The sequence below is a fragment of the Molossus molossus genome, unplaced genomic scaffold, assembly GCF_014108415.1.
Source record: "Molossus molossus isolate mMolMol1 unplaced genomic scaffold, mMolMol1.p scaffold_m16_p_12, whole genome shotgun sequence".
Taxonomy (NCBI): Eukaryota; Metazoa; Chordata; class Mammalia; order Chiroptera; family Molossidae; genus Molossus; species Molossus molossus.
In genome coordinates, this window is record NW_023425347.1 from 70,764,402 (window position 1) to 70,779,867 (window position 15,466).

The 15,466-nt window shown below is 50.5% G+C and overlaps 1 protein-coding gene across 5 annotated transcripts in view; it reads right to left on the reverse strand.

Moving 5' to 3' along the window:
- Positions 1 to 254: 254 nt before the first annotated feature.
- MAST2 (microtubule associated serine/threonine kinase 2) overlaps positions 255 to 15,466 on the reverse strand; it is a 214,325-nt gene continuing 199,113 nt past the window's right edge. For all 5 annotated transcript variants that reach the window (XM_036255807.1, XM_036255809.1, XM_036255808.1 and 2 more), the window contains 19 exons: positions 15,218 to 15,319; positions 12,706 to 12,838; positions 11,845 to 11,906; positions 11,500 to 11,585; positions 10,885 to 11,093; positions 9,713 to 9,851; positions 7,774 to 7,906; positions 6,539 to 6,704; positions 5,880 to 5,981; positions 5,491 to 5,613; positions 5,197 to 5,306; positions 4,675 to 4,829; positions 4,174 to 4,457; positions 3,871 to 4,065; positions 3,202 to 3,428; positions 2,937 to 3,059; positions 2,338 to 2,474; positions 2,032 to 2,225; positions 255 to 1,729 (listed from right to left, as the gene is read on the reverse strand). In XM_036255807.1, coding sequence (XP_036111700.1) covers positions 276 to 1,729; positions 2,032 to 2,225; positions 2,338 to 2,474; positions 2,937 to 3,059; positions 3,202 to 3,428; positions 3,871 to 4,065; positions 4,174 to 4,457; positions 4,675 to 4,829; positions 5,197 to 5,306; positions 5,491 to 5,613; positions 5,880 to 5,981; positions 6,539 to 6,704; positions 7,774 to 7,906; positions 9,713 to 9,851; positions 10,885 to 11,093; positions 11,500 to 11,585; positions 11,845 to 11,906; positions 12,706 to 12,838; positions 15,218 to 15,319 — 4,134 coding nt within the window. In that variant the 3' untranslated portion in view covers positions 255 to 275. The remainder of the gene's footprint in view (positions 1,730 to 2,031; positions 2,226 to 2,337; positions 2,475 to 2,936; positions 3,060 to 3,201; positions 3,429 to 3,870; positions 4,066 to 4,173; positions 4,458 to 4,674; positions 4,830 to 5,196; positions 5,307 to 5,490; positions 5,614 to 5,879; positions 5,982 to 6,538; positions 6,705 to 7,773; positions 7,907 to 9,712; positions 9,852 to 10,884; positions 11,094 to 11,499; positions 11,586 to 11,844; positions 11,907 to 12,705; positions 12,839 to 15,217; positions 15,320 to 15,466) is intronic.

Sequence of the window (15,466 nt, forward strand, 5' to 3'; positions counted from 1 at the left end):
ATTAATTACTACTCCTATAACCCAGCAAACTACTACCTATTAACTATCCTTCAGGATTGAGCTCAGATGCCACAATCTCTGGAAAGCCAAGCTGGGTTAAATGCCCCTCCCCTGACTGTGGAAACTGTCATAATTCACTCTATCATTAGCAACAACATAGAGGACATTGAATTACATTTGTGTTGACTGAAAGAAAGAAGCAAGCAAAAGACATAAAGATGGTTTCCAAGAGCATGTATTACATAGGTCTGAGTGCAAGAAATGGCAGACAACTGCTATGTTTGCTTTAAAAGCTCATCGGTTAGCAATGCTAAGTCCTGATGCTTGTGAGGGCCCCCTGGATCTTGGCCCCTCTGGAGCAGGCTGAGCCCAGGCTCCTGGGTGAGGGGGCAGCTTCTGCAAGGAACGTTCTGCCTCCTGTCACCTGAGGCATCAGGCACTTTGGTGATGCCCAGGGTTGACTCTTCTTTCTCTATTTGTACATACTCAGGCTCCCATCGCCAGCTTTGGCTGGAAAGATCACATGGTTGGTGGGCCAGCCCAGGGACACTGGGTGACCGTGACTTCTCCTCCTGCCTAGGAGACAGGTTCTCAGGGTGGGCTGGAACTGTGGCTTCCAAATTCTGGGAACTGACCAGCCCACTTTCCATTGTTGCTTTTCTGCTTGAGGATGCCCCCTCTGGGCCCTCAATAAGGAATTTCCAGGACCATGGCTCTCCAGAGGTGGAGGAGAGAGTTGGGCAACTGGTGGGGATGAGTCCTGAAGAGCTGGGACAAAGTGCTGTTAGTGCCTGGGTGTGGAGGAGCTGAGCTTTCAAGCAACCTTCAGGGGGGATGGGGTCTGTAGGTCCAGCCCTATTAAGGCTAGGAGCTGGTGACAAGGAGCTGGCAGCCTCCTCAAAGACTTGTGGGATCCCAAACCTCCTCTGGGGGTCACCTTCCATTCTGGGGTCCCTGGGCAAGAAGGCATCTTCTTCCTCACCCTCTCTTGTTTCTCTGAGGGTTGGATCCTGGCCCACTTCTGAGTTAGGTACCAAGCTTGGCTCCTGCACACCTTGGTTGTTCTCAGGCCCCTCATCAGTGTCATCCTCTGAAGAGTCAACTTCACGGATAGCTTCCTGCTTCTGCAGTGACTCTCGCCGCTCAGCCCGGTCCTGTCGGAGGGTGGCTCGAGCTCGTGAGGGAGCAGGCTGCAGCACCCCCTTCCCTGGCAGCGCCCCCTTCCCAGACAAGACACTCCTGGTTCCAACTACTTCCAGAGGACTGACTTCCCTGGGTGGCAGTTCCTTCTTTACCTCAGGGTGGGGCAGGTCAAGGCTATGTTTTCGAGAAGTGACTAGCTTCTTCTCAGAAGCAAGTGCAGCCGCCAGTTTCTCAGCTGACTGCACCCTCTTAAGTAGTGGTGAGCGGGGAGACTCTGCACTCTTGGGCCGTGAGAGTTGCCTGCCTAAGGGAGGCGACAAGTGAAGCTTGGTGGGGAGGGTCTGGGTTCCATGGCCAGACAGGGGTGATGGGGAGCGCTGGGGTGAAGCTGCTGGTGGTGGAGAAGGGGTGTGGGCCAGTGGTGACAGTGGGATGCTGCCTGCTGACTTGCGCCGTGGAGAGCGGTACTGTCGTTGGAGCTTGGGTGCCAGACCATGCAGGGAGCTGGGCCGTGTGTGCCCAGAGCCGGCTGGAGAGCTGGGCACACTGGAGCTGGGGGAGCTGCTCTGTGACGAATTCCCTCCCACTTTGCACCGACAGACAGAGGTAGAGAGAACAATGTTAGTTGTTAGAAGTGACTGAGGGGCAAGGCAGGGCTTAGCTCTGGAATATCCCAGGATCATCAAGGTTACCTCACCAGTGAACCAGAGCCCAGGCTATAGAAATAAAGTCATCCTCCATCCCTGTCACCTCCTCCCCAACTGTTGGATCTTTCAGGGGGGTGGGGTGAATGAGTTTCAGAGTAGGACCTATGAGAACTACAGAGGGTCCAGGCACTTTCCTACCTCCCAGTGGTGGTTTCTGCAATCTGCAGAGAGCCCTTCCTACCTGAATGCACAGCATCAGGGGTCACCCGGTAGCCCTGAGTGGGAGATCGGGGGGAAAGGCTGTGGCTGTGTGTCGGAGAGCCTGGCCCACTCTCCCCTGATGACAAAGAGCGGTTAAGGGAAGAGAGGCTGCGGCTGGTGTGGAGCAGGGATGCCTGCTTGGTGATCTTCCGGAACAGGGAGCTCCTTTTTCTGCTGCAGAGACAAGAGGCAGAGGCTGTCTAACTTGGTGCACAGGGCACAGCATACATTAGCATCATATACTGGCTCAGAGGAGAATAAGAAAGGCTAAGTAAGTCTGGCTCACCTTTCTTGCCCATCTTTGCCTCGGCTTCGCTTGCTCCTTCGAGCCATCTTGGCCTTGTAGCTGCCCTTCCGAGCTGGCCCCACTTTAATGGATGTGTTCTCCAGGGGAGTTGTTGAAATAGACACCTTGTTTCCACTCTGGGGAACAAAGCGTGAGCTTGGGCTAAGGCAGCGGCCATATTCTTGACGCAACCCTTACCCCTGGACGTGGCTAGACAATAGCTCTAGCCTTTGTCCCTGCATCAATATGTCTAAACCACAGACCTGTCCTCTCTCTTCACAGGTTAGCAAATGGCTCCAACTGGAGCCCAAGTGGTTTAGGGTTGAGAAGGTGGAGGAGAGGCTTACCCATCCTGGTCTCCAACCCTACCCATAGCTCAGGAGTATCCCTGGGCCTTGGTCAGTGAGGGTGCTGCCTTTCAGTGAAAACTCACTGTTATGGCCATTTCCAGGTTTGTGTGTGTGTGTGAGCGTGCGCGCGCGTGCATCTGTTCTCAGTGAGTGCCAGATGTATGTGTGCTCGACTTGCCCATGCCCCTATGGCCCGTCAGACTCACAAGGCTGGGGTTGACCACAGCAGGCAACACACCCAGCACTAACCTTCAAGATCAGCTCCACCACCTCTGTGTGCACCAGCCCATGCACAGGCTCCCCGTTGACATGAGTGATGAGGTCGCCCTGACGAAGCCCTGCCTCACTGGCTGGACCTCCATCCTCCACGTGCTGCCCCAGGGAGAGAACAGTTCTCAGCCTGGAGCCTGAGCATGCCTCCTGAGGGTTGTGTGGGCAGGGACAGGCAGGCCCCAGTAAGGGGAAGGTAGAGTGATGAAGCTGGGAAACAACAGGGCTAGATGGCCAGACATACCCACACCATATGGTGCACAGTATAGATGTCCGAGTCACCCATGTAGACACGGATGGCCCGCAAGGTGAAGCCATACTTCTTGCCAGCTCGGTGGATGATGATGGGGGTCCTTGAGTTGCTGAGGGCTGGCAAGAAGTCCCTGCTTGGAGAAGAGTCCCTGGATGATGGGTTGGATGACTGGGAATGCGGGGACATGGGGCTGGCCAATGGAGAGCAGGTATGGTGTTCTGGAGGAGAAACCAAGACTTAGTGGGTCAGGGGATTATGCTCCTAGACCAGCCCCCTGTCTAGGCTGTTGATCCCACACAGCTCTAGTCAGAGACAGAGCCTGAGCCTGACCTGAGCCTGAGGTATGTCCTCCCCACAGCCTCTGAGCATCAGAGCCCTCTCATGTACCCGAACCCTCACAGACCCCAGGTAATAGGGAATGGCAGCTAGCTTTTACTGATTGCTTGCTTATATGTATCAGGGACCATATAAACTTTTCATAGATATTTAAACTAGAGACCTCTAGTTTCATAACAAAGGGATAGCAATGACAGGTGCTCTCTCAGATACCTGCTCAACATACAACACAGACACATCTGCCCTGAACAGATTCCTGCCACAGGCCCCCAGAGATTCCAAGGCCCTTCCTGTGAGTTTTATCCTAGTTCCCCAGGGCCTCACCTGCAGGAATGAGGAGGGACAGGGCTGTGGCTGAGGCAGACTTGATTACTTTGTTGATGGGGCGAGCGGTACGCTTTTCTATAGAGTCCCCAGAGAGTAGCCGATGGCGGGCCCTGCGCACTGCCAGGTCACTGATGGCTTTGGCTGTGGCTCCCTCAGCCAGCTGTGGGGTTCCACGGCCTCGAGTCTCCATGGCTGTGGGCCCAAATGAGCAATGAGACCTGCAAGGCAGCTGAGCCTCCTCTCCCTGCCTCCCTGCACTATTGTTCAGCCTAGGCCCTTTGGCCACCTGCTGGGCCACACCTGGACTAGAACCACTGCTCTGGCCAACAGGCTCCTCATCCAGCTTCAGCTGCTGCTCCACTGGCCGTTCAGGGATAGGCCCAGACATCCCTTCTCCAGATAGGGGTGTCAGAAGCCATATGCCCTCCTGCTGCTGCCTCCTGGGGGTACTGGTAGCCTCCTCAGGGCCCTCAGGGAAGTGAGGCACATCCAGGAGGCCTGAGCAGTGACGTCGCACTGTCAGTGGAGGGCTTGAGTCACTTTCCGTGTGGGATGATTCAGACACCGACAGCCGCTTCCGCAATCTGTGAGACACAAGGCCTACAGTGAGATGGCCCTGCTTGTCTCCCTCCTCCAGCCCAGGCTTCCTTAGGGGCTCACAGAACTCTTTTGAGACATCCTGAGGACCTGTTCTTATGAATGCCCCTCATTGCCCCCAGCACTCCTCCCCAGCATCTGAATCTTGCCCAGAATCTGACAACTGATGGATGGATGGCTGTGCTGCCTAGTCTGGGTACTCACATCTCAGGGGAGCCAATCACCCAGCTTCGGTCTCGACCCTTCAGCCCTGCCAGGCTATCGGAGCGATCTTCCTTCTCCTCGCTCAGGCTGCGCTTGGTGGGGGGTGGTGTCCGGCGCTCCTCAAGCAGTGACAGTCGCTCCATGCTACTGTACACCTGTGGGCAAAGAAGATGTGTGGAGGATGGGCTCCAACAGACACACCTAAGGAGCAAAAAGTATCCTTGCACCTGAAACCCAGAAGTCTGAACCAGTTCTCCCCTTCCTTCCCCTATACAGTCCATCGAATGTTTGAGGAAACTGATTCTGCTGGGCTGACCTGGCCTCACCCTGGCATCTCATATGTCAGGGCTGGAGTGGTTCTAGAAGTATCTGTCATGTGCAGGCCCAGCCCTTTCCAACTCTTTTTCTTGAGGTAGCCTCATCACCCTCTCCCCTAGCTGGCTCCAGGCACGTCCCTTGACAGGTCCTCTCCTCCCAATCCTCCAGCCTGTACTTCCTAGTCTGGGCCTGCCTCAGTGGTACCTTGCTGAATCTGGGAGAGCAGGAAGAGAACTGGCGGATCTCAAGGCAGCCATCTTCACTCACTTCCTCCTCGTCCTCCGAGTCCACATGGTGATACCGATCTGAGCGGGCTGGGTCAGACACACAGGACAGTTCCCTTCAGAGGCCACTGGCGGTAGCCTCTGTTTGACCCTAACAAACCTCAAGAGGACCTGGAGAAGATGCTCTCCCAATGCCAAGTTCAGGGTACACAGGTATTTCTGAAAAGAAAAACAGGTGGGAGCCTTGCTCCTCCCGTCCTGTCAGTGGCCTTACTGTCAAAGTAGCTGGTATCATCCTCTGACTCCAGTTGAGGAATAAATTCAGCCTTCTGGCGAAGAAGTCCTGTCCAGTCCAGACCGGTAAAGAATGGGTGCTGCTTCACCTCATAGGCGCTGCCTATGGACAGGGAAGGTGTGGGCAAGGGAGCAGGATGAGCTGAGTGGAGTCCATGTCAGCAAGCCCAGTGAGAACCCGGACCTCTAGAGGCACCTGGAGGCCTCAGCTCCAGCACCTTCCAAGCTCCTCTGCCCAGAGGGAACAGGGCAAGTTTCAGGATCCAGAGGCACTGCCCACACTTGAAGTCTGACCCTCCTGGTTGCATGGACTCAGCTTCCCTCCTCCCTCTTCCAAGTGGTGAGAAAAGTCAGTGAGGCCTGTCCTACCTGTACCCAGTCTCTCCAGAGGGTTCTGATGGAGCAGTTTAGAGGTGAGGTCCTGGGCATCTGGTGGCAATGCATCATCCCCCTCAGGCCACACAATCTCATCTGAGGAGTTATTTGGGGTGAGAAAAAAGGAGCTAGAGAAGGGTCTCAGAAGTTGTGGGCAGAATGGGGAGATGGGGAAGATGGTCCTCGGATAGCATAAGGGTAGGGAGGCAAAAAGGGCTCAGCCCAGAACTCCTGAAAACTTGCTTGGGACCCCAATTCCTTAATTTCTTTAGGTTCCAGTTCTCCTAGACCATATACCCTAGAGCATGGCTTGCTCTTTGATCCTGGGTGGACACTGCAAAGCAGTGACTTCCCTGTCCTGAAGCTTCAGCTCACCCTGCCTTCACACTCTAGACATAGGCACTCACATACAAAACTTACTCACAGGATATACACACACAACACAGGTATACCCATGTACATACAGGGGATACGTGAACATAAACAGAACAAGTCCAAGGTGACACACATGCACACACACATCAAAGAAGCAAGCGTACCATCACATGCACATGAACTCAGAAAAGAACTCTTAAGCCTCACAGGTACATGTGTAAATCATATTTGTGGATCCAGACTCTGCCTCCCCAGTGGGCCAGGGTGATGGTACCTACCACTGATCACTTGCCCAAAGAGCTCCTCCGGAGTGTCTCCAAAGAAAGGGACGCAACCCACCAGGAACTCATATAGGATTATTCCCATGGCCCACCAGTCCACTGGCTTCCCATAGCCCTGACGCAGAATCACCTCAGGTGCAATGTACTCCGGAGTCCCGCATACCTGGGTATAGAGAAGCCAGGCTGGCTCAGCATCCTGAGACAGCTCATTGTCATGACAGCTGGAGGGGTGGGGATATTCCCACCTTTGGGATAAAAAAGTCTCTGAATAAAGACTAACGACAGCTAACTTTCGTTAATGATCAAGATCAACCATGGTAACAGAGTTGGAACTATTGGTGGGGTGAGTTTATGTATCTCCTAATTACCCCAAACATCTCATTTTAGCCTTGAACCACCAGTGCTAATTTTAGTAAATGTCAGATCTCAAGTCTCTATGAGACTACAGTGAGACATAGCAGGGTAGCTTCAGTAGGGAGACAGGGAGCCCTGAAGGAATAAACATTTGTGGCTTTGTGAGTACTGCATTCTGCACAAGCACCTGCTTTCTGCCCATTCCCCCAACCCACTTCTGTTTATTGCCCTCACTGTATTCTATACTGGGGGCAGGTATCAGCCAGCTGAGGCACACTTGCTTCCACAGAGTGATCACCCTCATCCTAGGGCTGTAGCCATTCCCAGTCCTCTCTCCTCACCTGGGTGGGTGGCTCAACACTTCTTTCTAGCATCTCTGGTCCCCACTCCACAATGGCTTCTGCCCTCCAGCCTCCCAAAGAACAGACCCTAGTCACATGACTACCATAGGGACTTGCAAATAGTCAATATGAAGTGTCACATCCAGAGGCTAAACTCAGGAAGCTGGGCCACAGTTCAGAGGAAATTTGGAGCTGTGCACCAAGAACAGCAGTTCCAGGAGAGGCTTGCTCTTGACTGAGGCCAGGAGGTTCGGAACTGACCTCACACCAGTCTTTGAGAGAATGTCAATGGTGATCTGACCTAGTTTCTCCAAACTCTGAGGAGGAAGATGATTTTGGATTTTATATCTATATAATTCTCATGGTCCACCCTATTTTCTAAATGTGCTTCCTATCTCAATTCCTCCCTGGAACCAAAAGATGAAAAAGATAGGAGCTCCCAGTCTTAACATGTACCTATTGGGTAAGCATGCGGCCCCCAGTCCTTATTCTGAGGCCTGGAATTCAACCGCCAAAGTCTCAACCATCCTTGCTTACCTGCTTGTCCAGGAACTCCCGGGCATCCTTTTCAATGTGGCCCTCATACAGATTTGTTGTCAGACTCATGAGGCCAATTTTAGAAAGGCCAAAGTCAGTGAGCTTGATGTGCCCCATGGATGTAATCAGGAGGCTGGGAAACCAGAGAAACAGAAGGATGGAGTTATTTCCTAGTTTTCTAAGAGTGCTAATTTTAGTAAATGTCAGATCTCAAGTCTCTATGGGACTACAGTGGGACATAGCAGGGTAGCTTCAGTCGGGAGACAGGGAGCCCTGAAGGAATAAACATTTGTGGCTTTGTGAGTACTGCATTCTGCACAAGCACCTGCTCTCTGCCCATTCCCCCAACCCACTTCTGTTTATTGCCCTCACTGTATTCTTGACTGGGGGCAGGTATCAGCCAGCTGAGGCACACTTGCTTCCACAGAGTGATCACCCTCATCCTAGGGCTGTAGCCATTCTCAGTCCTCTCTCCTCACCTGGGTGGGTGGCTCACAATATCCCTAACTCAGATGCACATACTCTTGTTCCATGTCCATGGTAGGTCTTAGAAGGAGGATTGGTTGGGAGAAACTAGAAATCAGATCTCACAAAGAAATGTCTTTCTTCTCCCTTCACATATTCTGCCTGAGCCATTTCATTTCCTATGAAGGCTATCCCCTGCCACCCCTTTCTTCTGATTCCCAAATCAGTATCTCTGGTCCTGATTTCTAGAGCTCCACGTCCACTAACTGCCTAGATGTCTTACAGGCAACAGAAACTCAACTTGTTCAAAGTGACGCTTCCTAACTGGCCTTCTTGGTGAAAAGCAATAATGTCGGTTACCTACTGAAGTTTGTTGTAAGTGCTTTGTTGATTATAAAAATATTTTGGTTCCTGAAAGGTTTTTATACAGTAACTATCACAACAAAAGTAGGTATTATCCCCATTTTAAAGAGGAGAAATATGAGGCTCAAAGAGGTTTAATACACAGACTCAAGCTCACAGAGTTAATGAGTGATCATTTGAATTCAGGTCTGTCTAAAGTCAAAGACACTTTCCACTTCAGAGGCTTATCACCATGCCCTAGTCACAAGCTAGAAATCTGGAAGATATCCCAGACTTCTGCCTGTTGCTCCTCTCTGCACCCACACCCCCCAACCTTATCGTTTCTTTTCTACCCACCAACACTACCCACCAACACTATCCGCTCTTATCCATCCTGACTGTTCTAGCACAGGCATTGTTGTTTTGGCCTGGTTTGTTGCAATGGTCTCACCATCTCTTTCCACTAGCAGAGTGAGCTTCCTAAACTAAACCCAAAATCTGAACTTGTTGTTATATCATACCTTTGGTTTATAGGCCTTTCAAAGACCTTTAGGACCCTTTAAAATAAAACCCAGATCTAACAAAAAGGCCCTTGATGACCTAATACCTGCTTTAGCCACACTGTACTATTTGTAGTTCCTGAATGGGTCACACCTGTGTGCCTTTGCAAATCCCCGCTCCCTAGTTTTAGAAAGCGTGCCCCCACCCCCACCACCCCACCTTTTTCCAATTCGCTAATGTCTTCAGAGAATCAGCTTGTACACAGATATTTCTGTCTCCCACACTAGACCAGGGACTATTTTATAGCCCTTGGCACAGAGTCGATGCCAGTAAACATCAGAACACTTGTTCAGCCACCTATTATATATGCAATTCTTTTTTTCCTACTTGGTTTCCTGAGTGGCACTCCTCAGCAATTCTCACATGTATGTCACAATGCCCCTGGCAGATCTTGATGGCAGTGGTCTTTGCATTTGGGGTGGTCAGGGGATGGGAGTACTGGGCACAGATGGATACCCACATGAACACTGTTTCCTAGCAGCCATTCTGGCAAACATGCTGTGTCTGCCTCTATTTATCTAGAGACCCAAGATGGAGAACTTGAAAGAAGAGACCCAGATAGTGGGCATACTTGTCAGGCTTGAGGTCACGGTGCACGATGCCATAGTTGTGTAAGTACTCCAGGGCTAGCACAGTTTCCGCAAAGTACAAACGCACCATGTCCACAGGCAGGGCCCCAATGTTCTTCAGCAGAGTAGCACAGTCTCCTCCTGCAACAAGGGCAGGCCACCATTAAGGAAGGACCCAGGTCTCCACTCTCCATGGTCTCCTGTCTCACAGTCTCTAAGACCCCAGAGGAGACAGCCTAATGGAAGACCCTGGTGCTAAAGACTATGATTCTAGCCCCTCTGTTGCTGGCATGGGTGGGAGACAGAGTGTGGAGGAAAGCAGGAGGTTAGGTGAATAGCTGTTTAGGCCATTGTTCAGGCCAGAGAGGGAAGGAACAAAGGCCTCTATGCCTGTGGGGTTGATTTGTAGAGATAGGACTAAGGTATTTTAGGATGTGAATTCTATATATTGTAAACACATCTGGCTGAGACTTCAGTATTGTTCATTTATTTCCTTCCTGATGGCTGTCCTTTATATTTTGAGTGAAGTAACACTAAACTCCCAGCAAGCACCTACTAATTAAAAGGAGAGTTTTGTTCAGCTTCAAATTCAAGACTTAGGCAAAATATCTTTGAAAGCTGTACATAGCAGTGAGAAGGGGAGAAGGAAGGGCACTGGCCAAACTGCTACCTCTGATACTCTTTTGTTCCATCCTGAGAACATTTTGTGTGACTTAGGGGGTTGTCCCCTTCACAAGCCATCAGCCAGGGCAATTGCCTTCCTGTCTTCTGAAGGCCCAGATGCAATCCTCCCAAAATCCAACCCTGGGCTTTTGTGGCTTTGCCACCTCCTTTGTTCCTGCCTGGTCCAGCAGTAGAGGGTAGGCAGGCTTTGGGGTGCAGGATTCAATGGCCACCAGGCTCACACATACTATTCCAGAATGCCTCTCATTGCACCTGACATGGGCAGCCTCATGGCAGCTACTGCTACAGAAGGCTCTTCCTGTGAGGGGCAGGGAGCTTTGTGCCCACCATAGCTAAATGGGCTGAGATCCTAAGGCAGAAAACAATGTCAAAGAGATACTCGGAAGGTGGGCCCTGAAACTTTATCCCTGTACAAGCTATTGGTCCTGGTTCAGGGCTAAGTCTCAGATTGTGCCTTAGCCTCCATGCCAGACCATCTTTCCCTGAGTACCTTCAACATACTCCATCACCATGCAGAGGTGGCGCTTGGTCTCAAAGGAGCAGAACATGCTGACTACAAAGGGGTTCTCAGCAAAAGTCAGTATGTCACGCTCCACGAAGGCCTGCTGGATCTGGTTGCGTAGGATCAGGTTCTGCTTGTTGATCTTCTTCATGGCAAAGCGCTGCCGGGTGGACTTGTGCCGCACCAGGAATACAGCCCTGGGAAACACAGTGCATTCAGTCTCCCATGGGTCCTCAGCGCCTGAGCTGTGCTCTCCCCCACCCAGAGCTGGGTGGCCAAACTGCCTCCTCTCACACCTTAAATATGTGCAGAACACAGGAGCAGGGCTGTGCTTATCAATTTCCTGATATACCAAGTCCTGAGGACATAGCTCCACCCTTCCCCATAGCTCAAAGAGGAGTGCAACGGAAAAGAAAGGGAAGGGAACAATGCTCAGATGTCAGAGGAAACTGAACTCCTGCCCCTCTCGGAGGCTTTGGGGAGAGACAGGGTCCATCCTGAGGCATCTGTTGCCCAGAGGACTGGGCATATCATATACTTCTTAGAAGAGCCCAAGGGCTAATTTAGCTTCAATTCCAGCCACGCCCTGACCCCTGCCTTTACCCATAGGCACCATTGCTGATGAGCTTAATGGTTTCAAAGTCCTCTTCAGAGGGTGTCTTTTTAGATGCCAGAGATATTCCACGGCCCTGGAAGATAAGGAAAAGACAAGAGGCAGGCATGCTTCTCAGGGCCCATACATTTAGGGAAGCTGGCCCCAGCATCATCTCAGCTCTTAGCCCTGTTGCAGCCTCCTGCCCAGTCTCCCCCAGGAGCTGAATGACTTCTCAAGTAGTGTATGCCACACCCCCGACCCCCTCCTCCAGATGTCCTATTCAAGAGAATTCGCAGCCTTCTGCTTTACAGGGCCCAGGCTCCAGGATTGGAGCAGGAGCACAGGATTTTTACCTCAACTGAATCATCAGTCTCTGGAGTATCAGGACTGTCATAGCTGCTCAATTGGGCCATTTCTAGAAACAAAGCAAGGACACAGAAAGAAGTGTGCGTGGCACTGTCAGGCATCCTGGCAGTCCACTCATATCACATGACAGGTGCATGTAGGGAGGCATTCATGTTTTCTGTATCAGTTTGGGATGCAGATCTGGTCCTGTGCCTCTCCTCGGTGTAGTCACAACTTTTGAACGTGTTTGCCAGTAATAACGCCACTCCTATTTCTAGAAGTCCAGTACCATTTATAAGGTCTGGCAAATTCTATAAAGCTTCCCTCAAAGTTGAGGCAATTGCTGGAAAACAGAGCCCAAAGCTGGGCTATTAGTCCCCATCCTGCTGGCCAAGATGGCTGTGCTGGATGGGGCTGGGCAGCAGGGAAGGCAGGGTGATGATAACCAGGGATGTAGAAGTCTACAGTTCATGCAGGGGCTTAGTGTGAAGCCCCAAAGAATGAAGAGCATCTTCTGAAACCAAGTTGGGACCACCCCAAAGACACAGAAGGACTTGTGAAGTGGCAGTTGGAGAGGTGAGCATTTTTGAAAATGTGACTGTGGTCCTTTTGTTGACCTCTTTTGACTTTTGGTTCTAAATTCAATCCAGCTAAGTCCAAGTCAAACCAGGTTGGGCTATGTCAGACAGATGTGAACAGTTCCGAAGGAAGGACAGTTTTATGACAGAGAATACAGGGTCCTCCGATAGCCCTGAGGCCCCTGATGCTCTGCCATGTCCAGGTCTAATCCAAGCCTCTTCTCCAAGTGGTTTCCCTGCTGTAAGAGGTTGGCTGTGGGCCCTTCCGCAGCCACCAGGCAGCATGCTCACCCTCAAGGGGATCCCGTGTGAGGCCCAGTTGGCTAATGATGTAGCGGGGAATGTCACATTTAATCCCTTGTCCCTCTTTGGCATGGCCCTCAGCTGCTTCCAACAGGTGGTAGAACTCTTCAGGGTCAAACTCCTGTACCAGGGGAAAGAGGTAGTCAGTGGTGAGGGCCACAAGTGGAGGCTGTCGGCCTCCCTGATTTTATAGTATACACCCAGCACAGGATGAACAAGAAGACTTTCCCTTGGTGATGGGACCCCCTACCCCTGAATACCAAAATATCATGACTCAGGGATCAGGAGAATGGGAACAAAGCTGTTTTACAGGGCACTTCCAGAATGGATATCCTAAGCATAAGATGTCTCCCCAGCAATAAGAACCAGAGTTGTTGCTTTAAAAAAGGCTCAGCCTATTCACCTGGTCCAAAACCTTCTACCAGCCAGATGGCACTGTCAGGCATGTTCACGTACCCAGTGCACAGGAGCAGTCTTGGCACAAAAACTCAGGTATGGCTCTCAGCCCTGGTGGTGCATGCATGCCTTCAGCTATTTACTGAGCACCTCCTGTGTGCTAGGAGCTAGAGAACCAGGTGGATCAGAGCACAGCAGTCCTTGTCTGCATGGAGCACATAATTATGGGGGTCCCATTTACAAAGTGCCTAGTAAGTGCCACACTCTGGGCTAAATGCTGATAACACTTTTGTGACCTTGGAGAGGAAATGTAGGCTCACAGAGATACATTGATGTGTCCATGATCACAGAGGTAGGAAAGAATACTAAACCAGCACTCAAACCCAGGCCTGACTCCCAACTCTGTTTAACCATGGACTTCAAGTTCTTGTGAAAGAGGCCTGCTTCACCACAACCCCAGCCTCTACTGCTTTCTTTACTTCTGGTCTATTTTAGAGAACTACAGCACTTTCTATCTGGATATGATCTGAGCCAGACCTGGAAATCCTTTTAATTTTGTATTCTTCCTCAGTCCCTGTAGTCCGAATGTGTCCCTCACAAATCCCCTTCTCTGTTCTCCTATTACTGTCCTAGTTCAGGCCACTCCTGTATCTCATGTGAATTGCTTTAAGTGACTGCATTCCTTGGCTCATCCTGCCCTCTCTTTTAATTCACTATCCATGTTGCAGCCAGAGTAATCTTTCTTAGGAGTAAATCTGATGGACTGTTACTCAGAAACAAATAGGAACCAATTACTGACACATGCAACCACATGTATGAGTCACAAAAAAATGCTGAGTGAAAGAAGTCAGAATATACTATATTATTTCATTTATATGAAGCTGTACAAAAGGCAGACTTATCCATAGTGAATGAAAACAGATAAGTAGTTGGCAGGGAGTCAGAGGGGACAGGGACTGACTGCAAAGTGGCAGGAGGGAATTTTCTGAGGTGAAAGAAATGCTCTCTATCTCAACTGTGGTAGTTTCCAGGTTAAAACTCACTGAATTGTGTACTCAAAAAGGATGTGTTCTACTGTATGTAAATTACACCTTTATAAACATGGTTTAAAAAAATAAATCTGGCCTGGCCAGTGTGGCTCAGAGGTTGAGCATTGACACATGCATCAAGAGGTGGCCAGTTTGATGCCCAATCAGTCCCCAGTGGGGGGCATGCAGGAGGAAGCCATTTGATGTTCTCTCTCATTGATGTTTTTATCCCCCCCCCCCCAATATTAATAAAGAAAAAAAAAAGTAAAGCTGACTGTCACATTCTTACCTAAATTTTCTGTTGGCTGCAAGTAGCCTTAAGGATAAAGGCAAACTCCTGGGCCAAGAACCCAGCACTCTGGGTGACCTTGTATGGACTACCTTTCAGGTTATTCCCTCACCAATTCTTCAAACATACTCTGTGCTCCATGCCTCTTACCTGGCAAACTCAATCATCTTCAAGTTGCTGAATAAGCTCCATGCCCCTCTATGGGAGAGCTTTCACTGAACACCCATCCCAAGGAGGACTGGAGCACTTCACACATTCTCGCTGCACCTTGTGCCTACCTCAATTGTAACACTTCTTGCAGTATCATTAATTATTATTTATATGTCTTCAGGCCTTATCCTAAGGCACTAAAAGATTAAGTCTAACTCCACTACAGAGGAAGCATCTTAGGATCAGGAACTCTGCTGGATTTATGTCTACATCTCCAGTGTCTAGCATGAAGGTAACTCAGTAAAGTGTTGCTGAATGACTAAATGAAGGACTCAACTTGTGCAAACAAAACTGGCCTGTGCTTCTCACTCCTAAGGTCCCCACTGACCTGGGGCCTGCTCAGTATGAGAAGTGGGCCAGACTAGTACCTCTCCCTGCCACACCCCTCAGGACCATCCAGTTTTCCTCATAAGATGTTGTTTGGTGCCTCCAGTGCTTGCATATCATGTTTAAATAAGGACTTCAGCAGCAGAAATGGCAGTGGGTGCCACTAGTTTTGCTGATAGCAGACTACTTCTTCTATAACCCCACTCCCACCTCTCCAATTCCCCACTAACCTTTTCCAGAGTACACTCACCAGGCATTCCAGGAGACGAGCTGGGCGGGCGATGACAATCATCAGCTTTTTCACCAACTGCATCACAAAAGCCACTTCTGAACTCTCTGAGCGCTCATGAGCCTACAGAAAAGGCAAAGGTTGCTTAAGTAGCCCATTGGCCCAGTGTGGTTGAGTTAAGGAGGGCTGGTCTGGGCAGAACTAAACTATTGGGAGAAACAATCTGGTGGTAAGGAGACCTCTATAAAGCAAACAACACCGAGAAGGCTG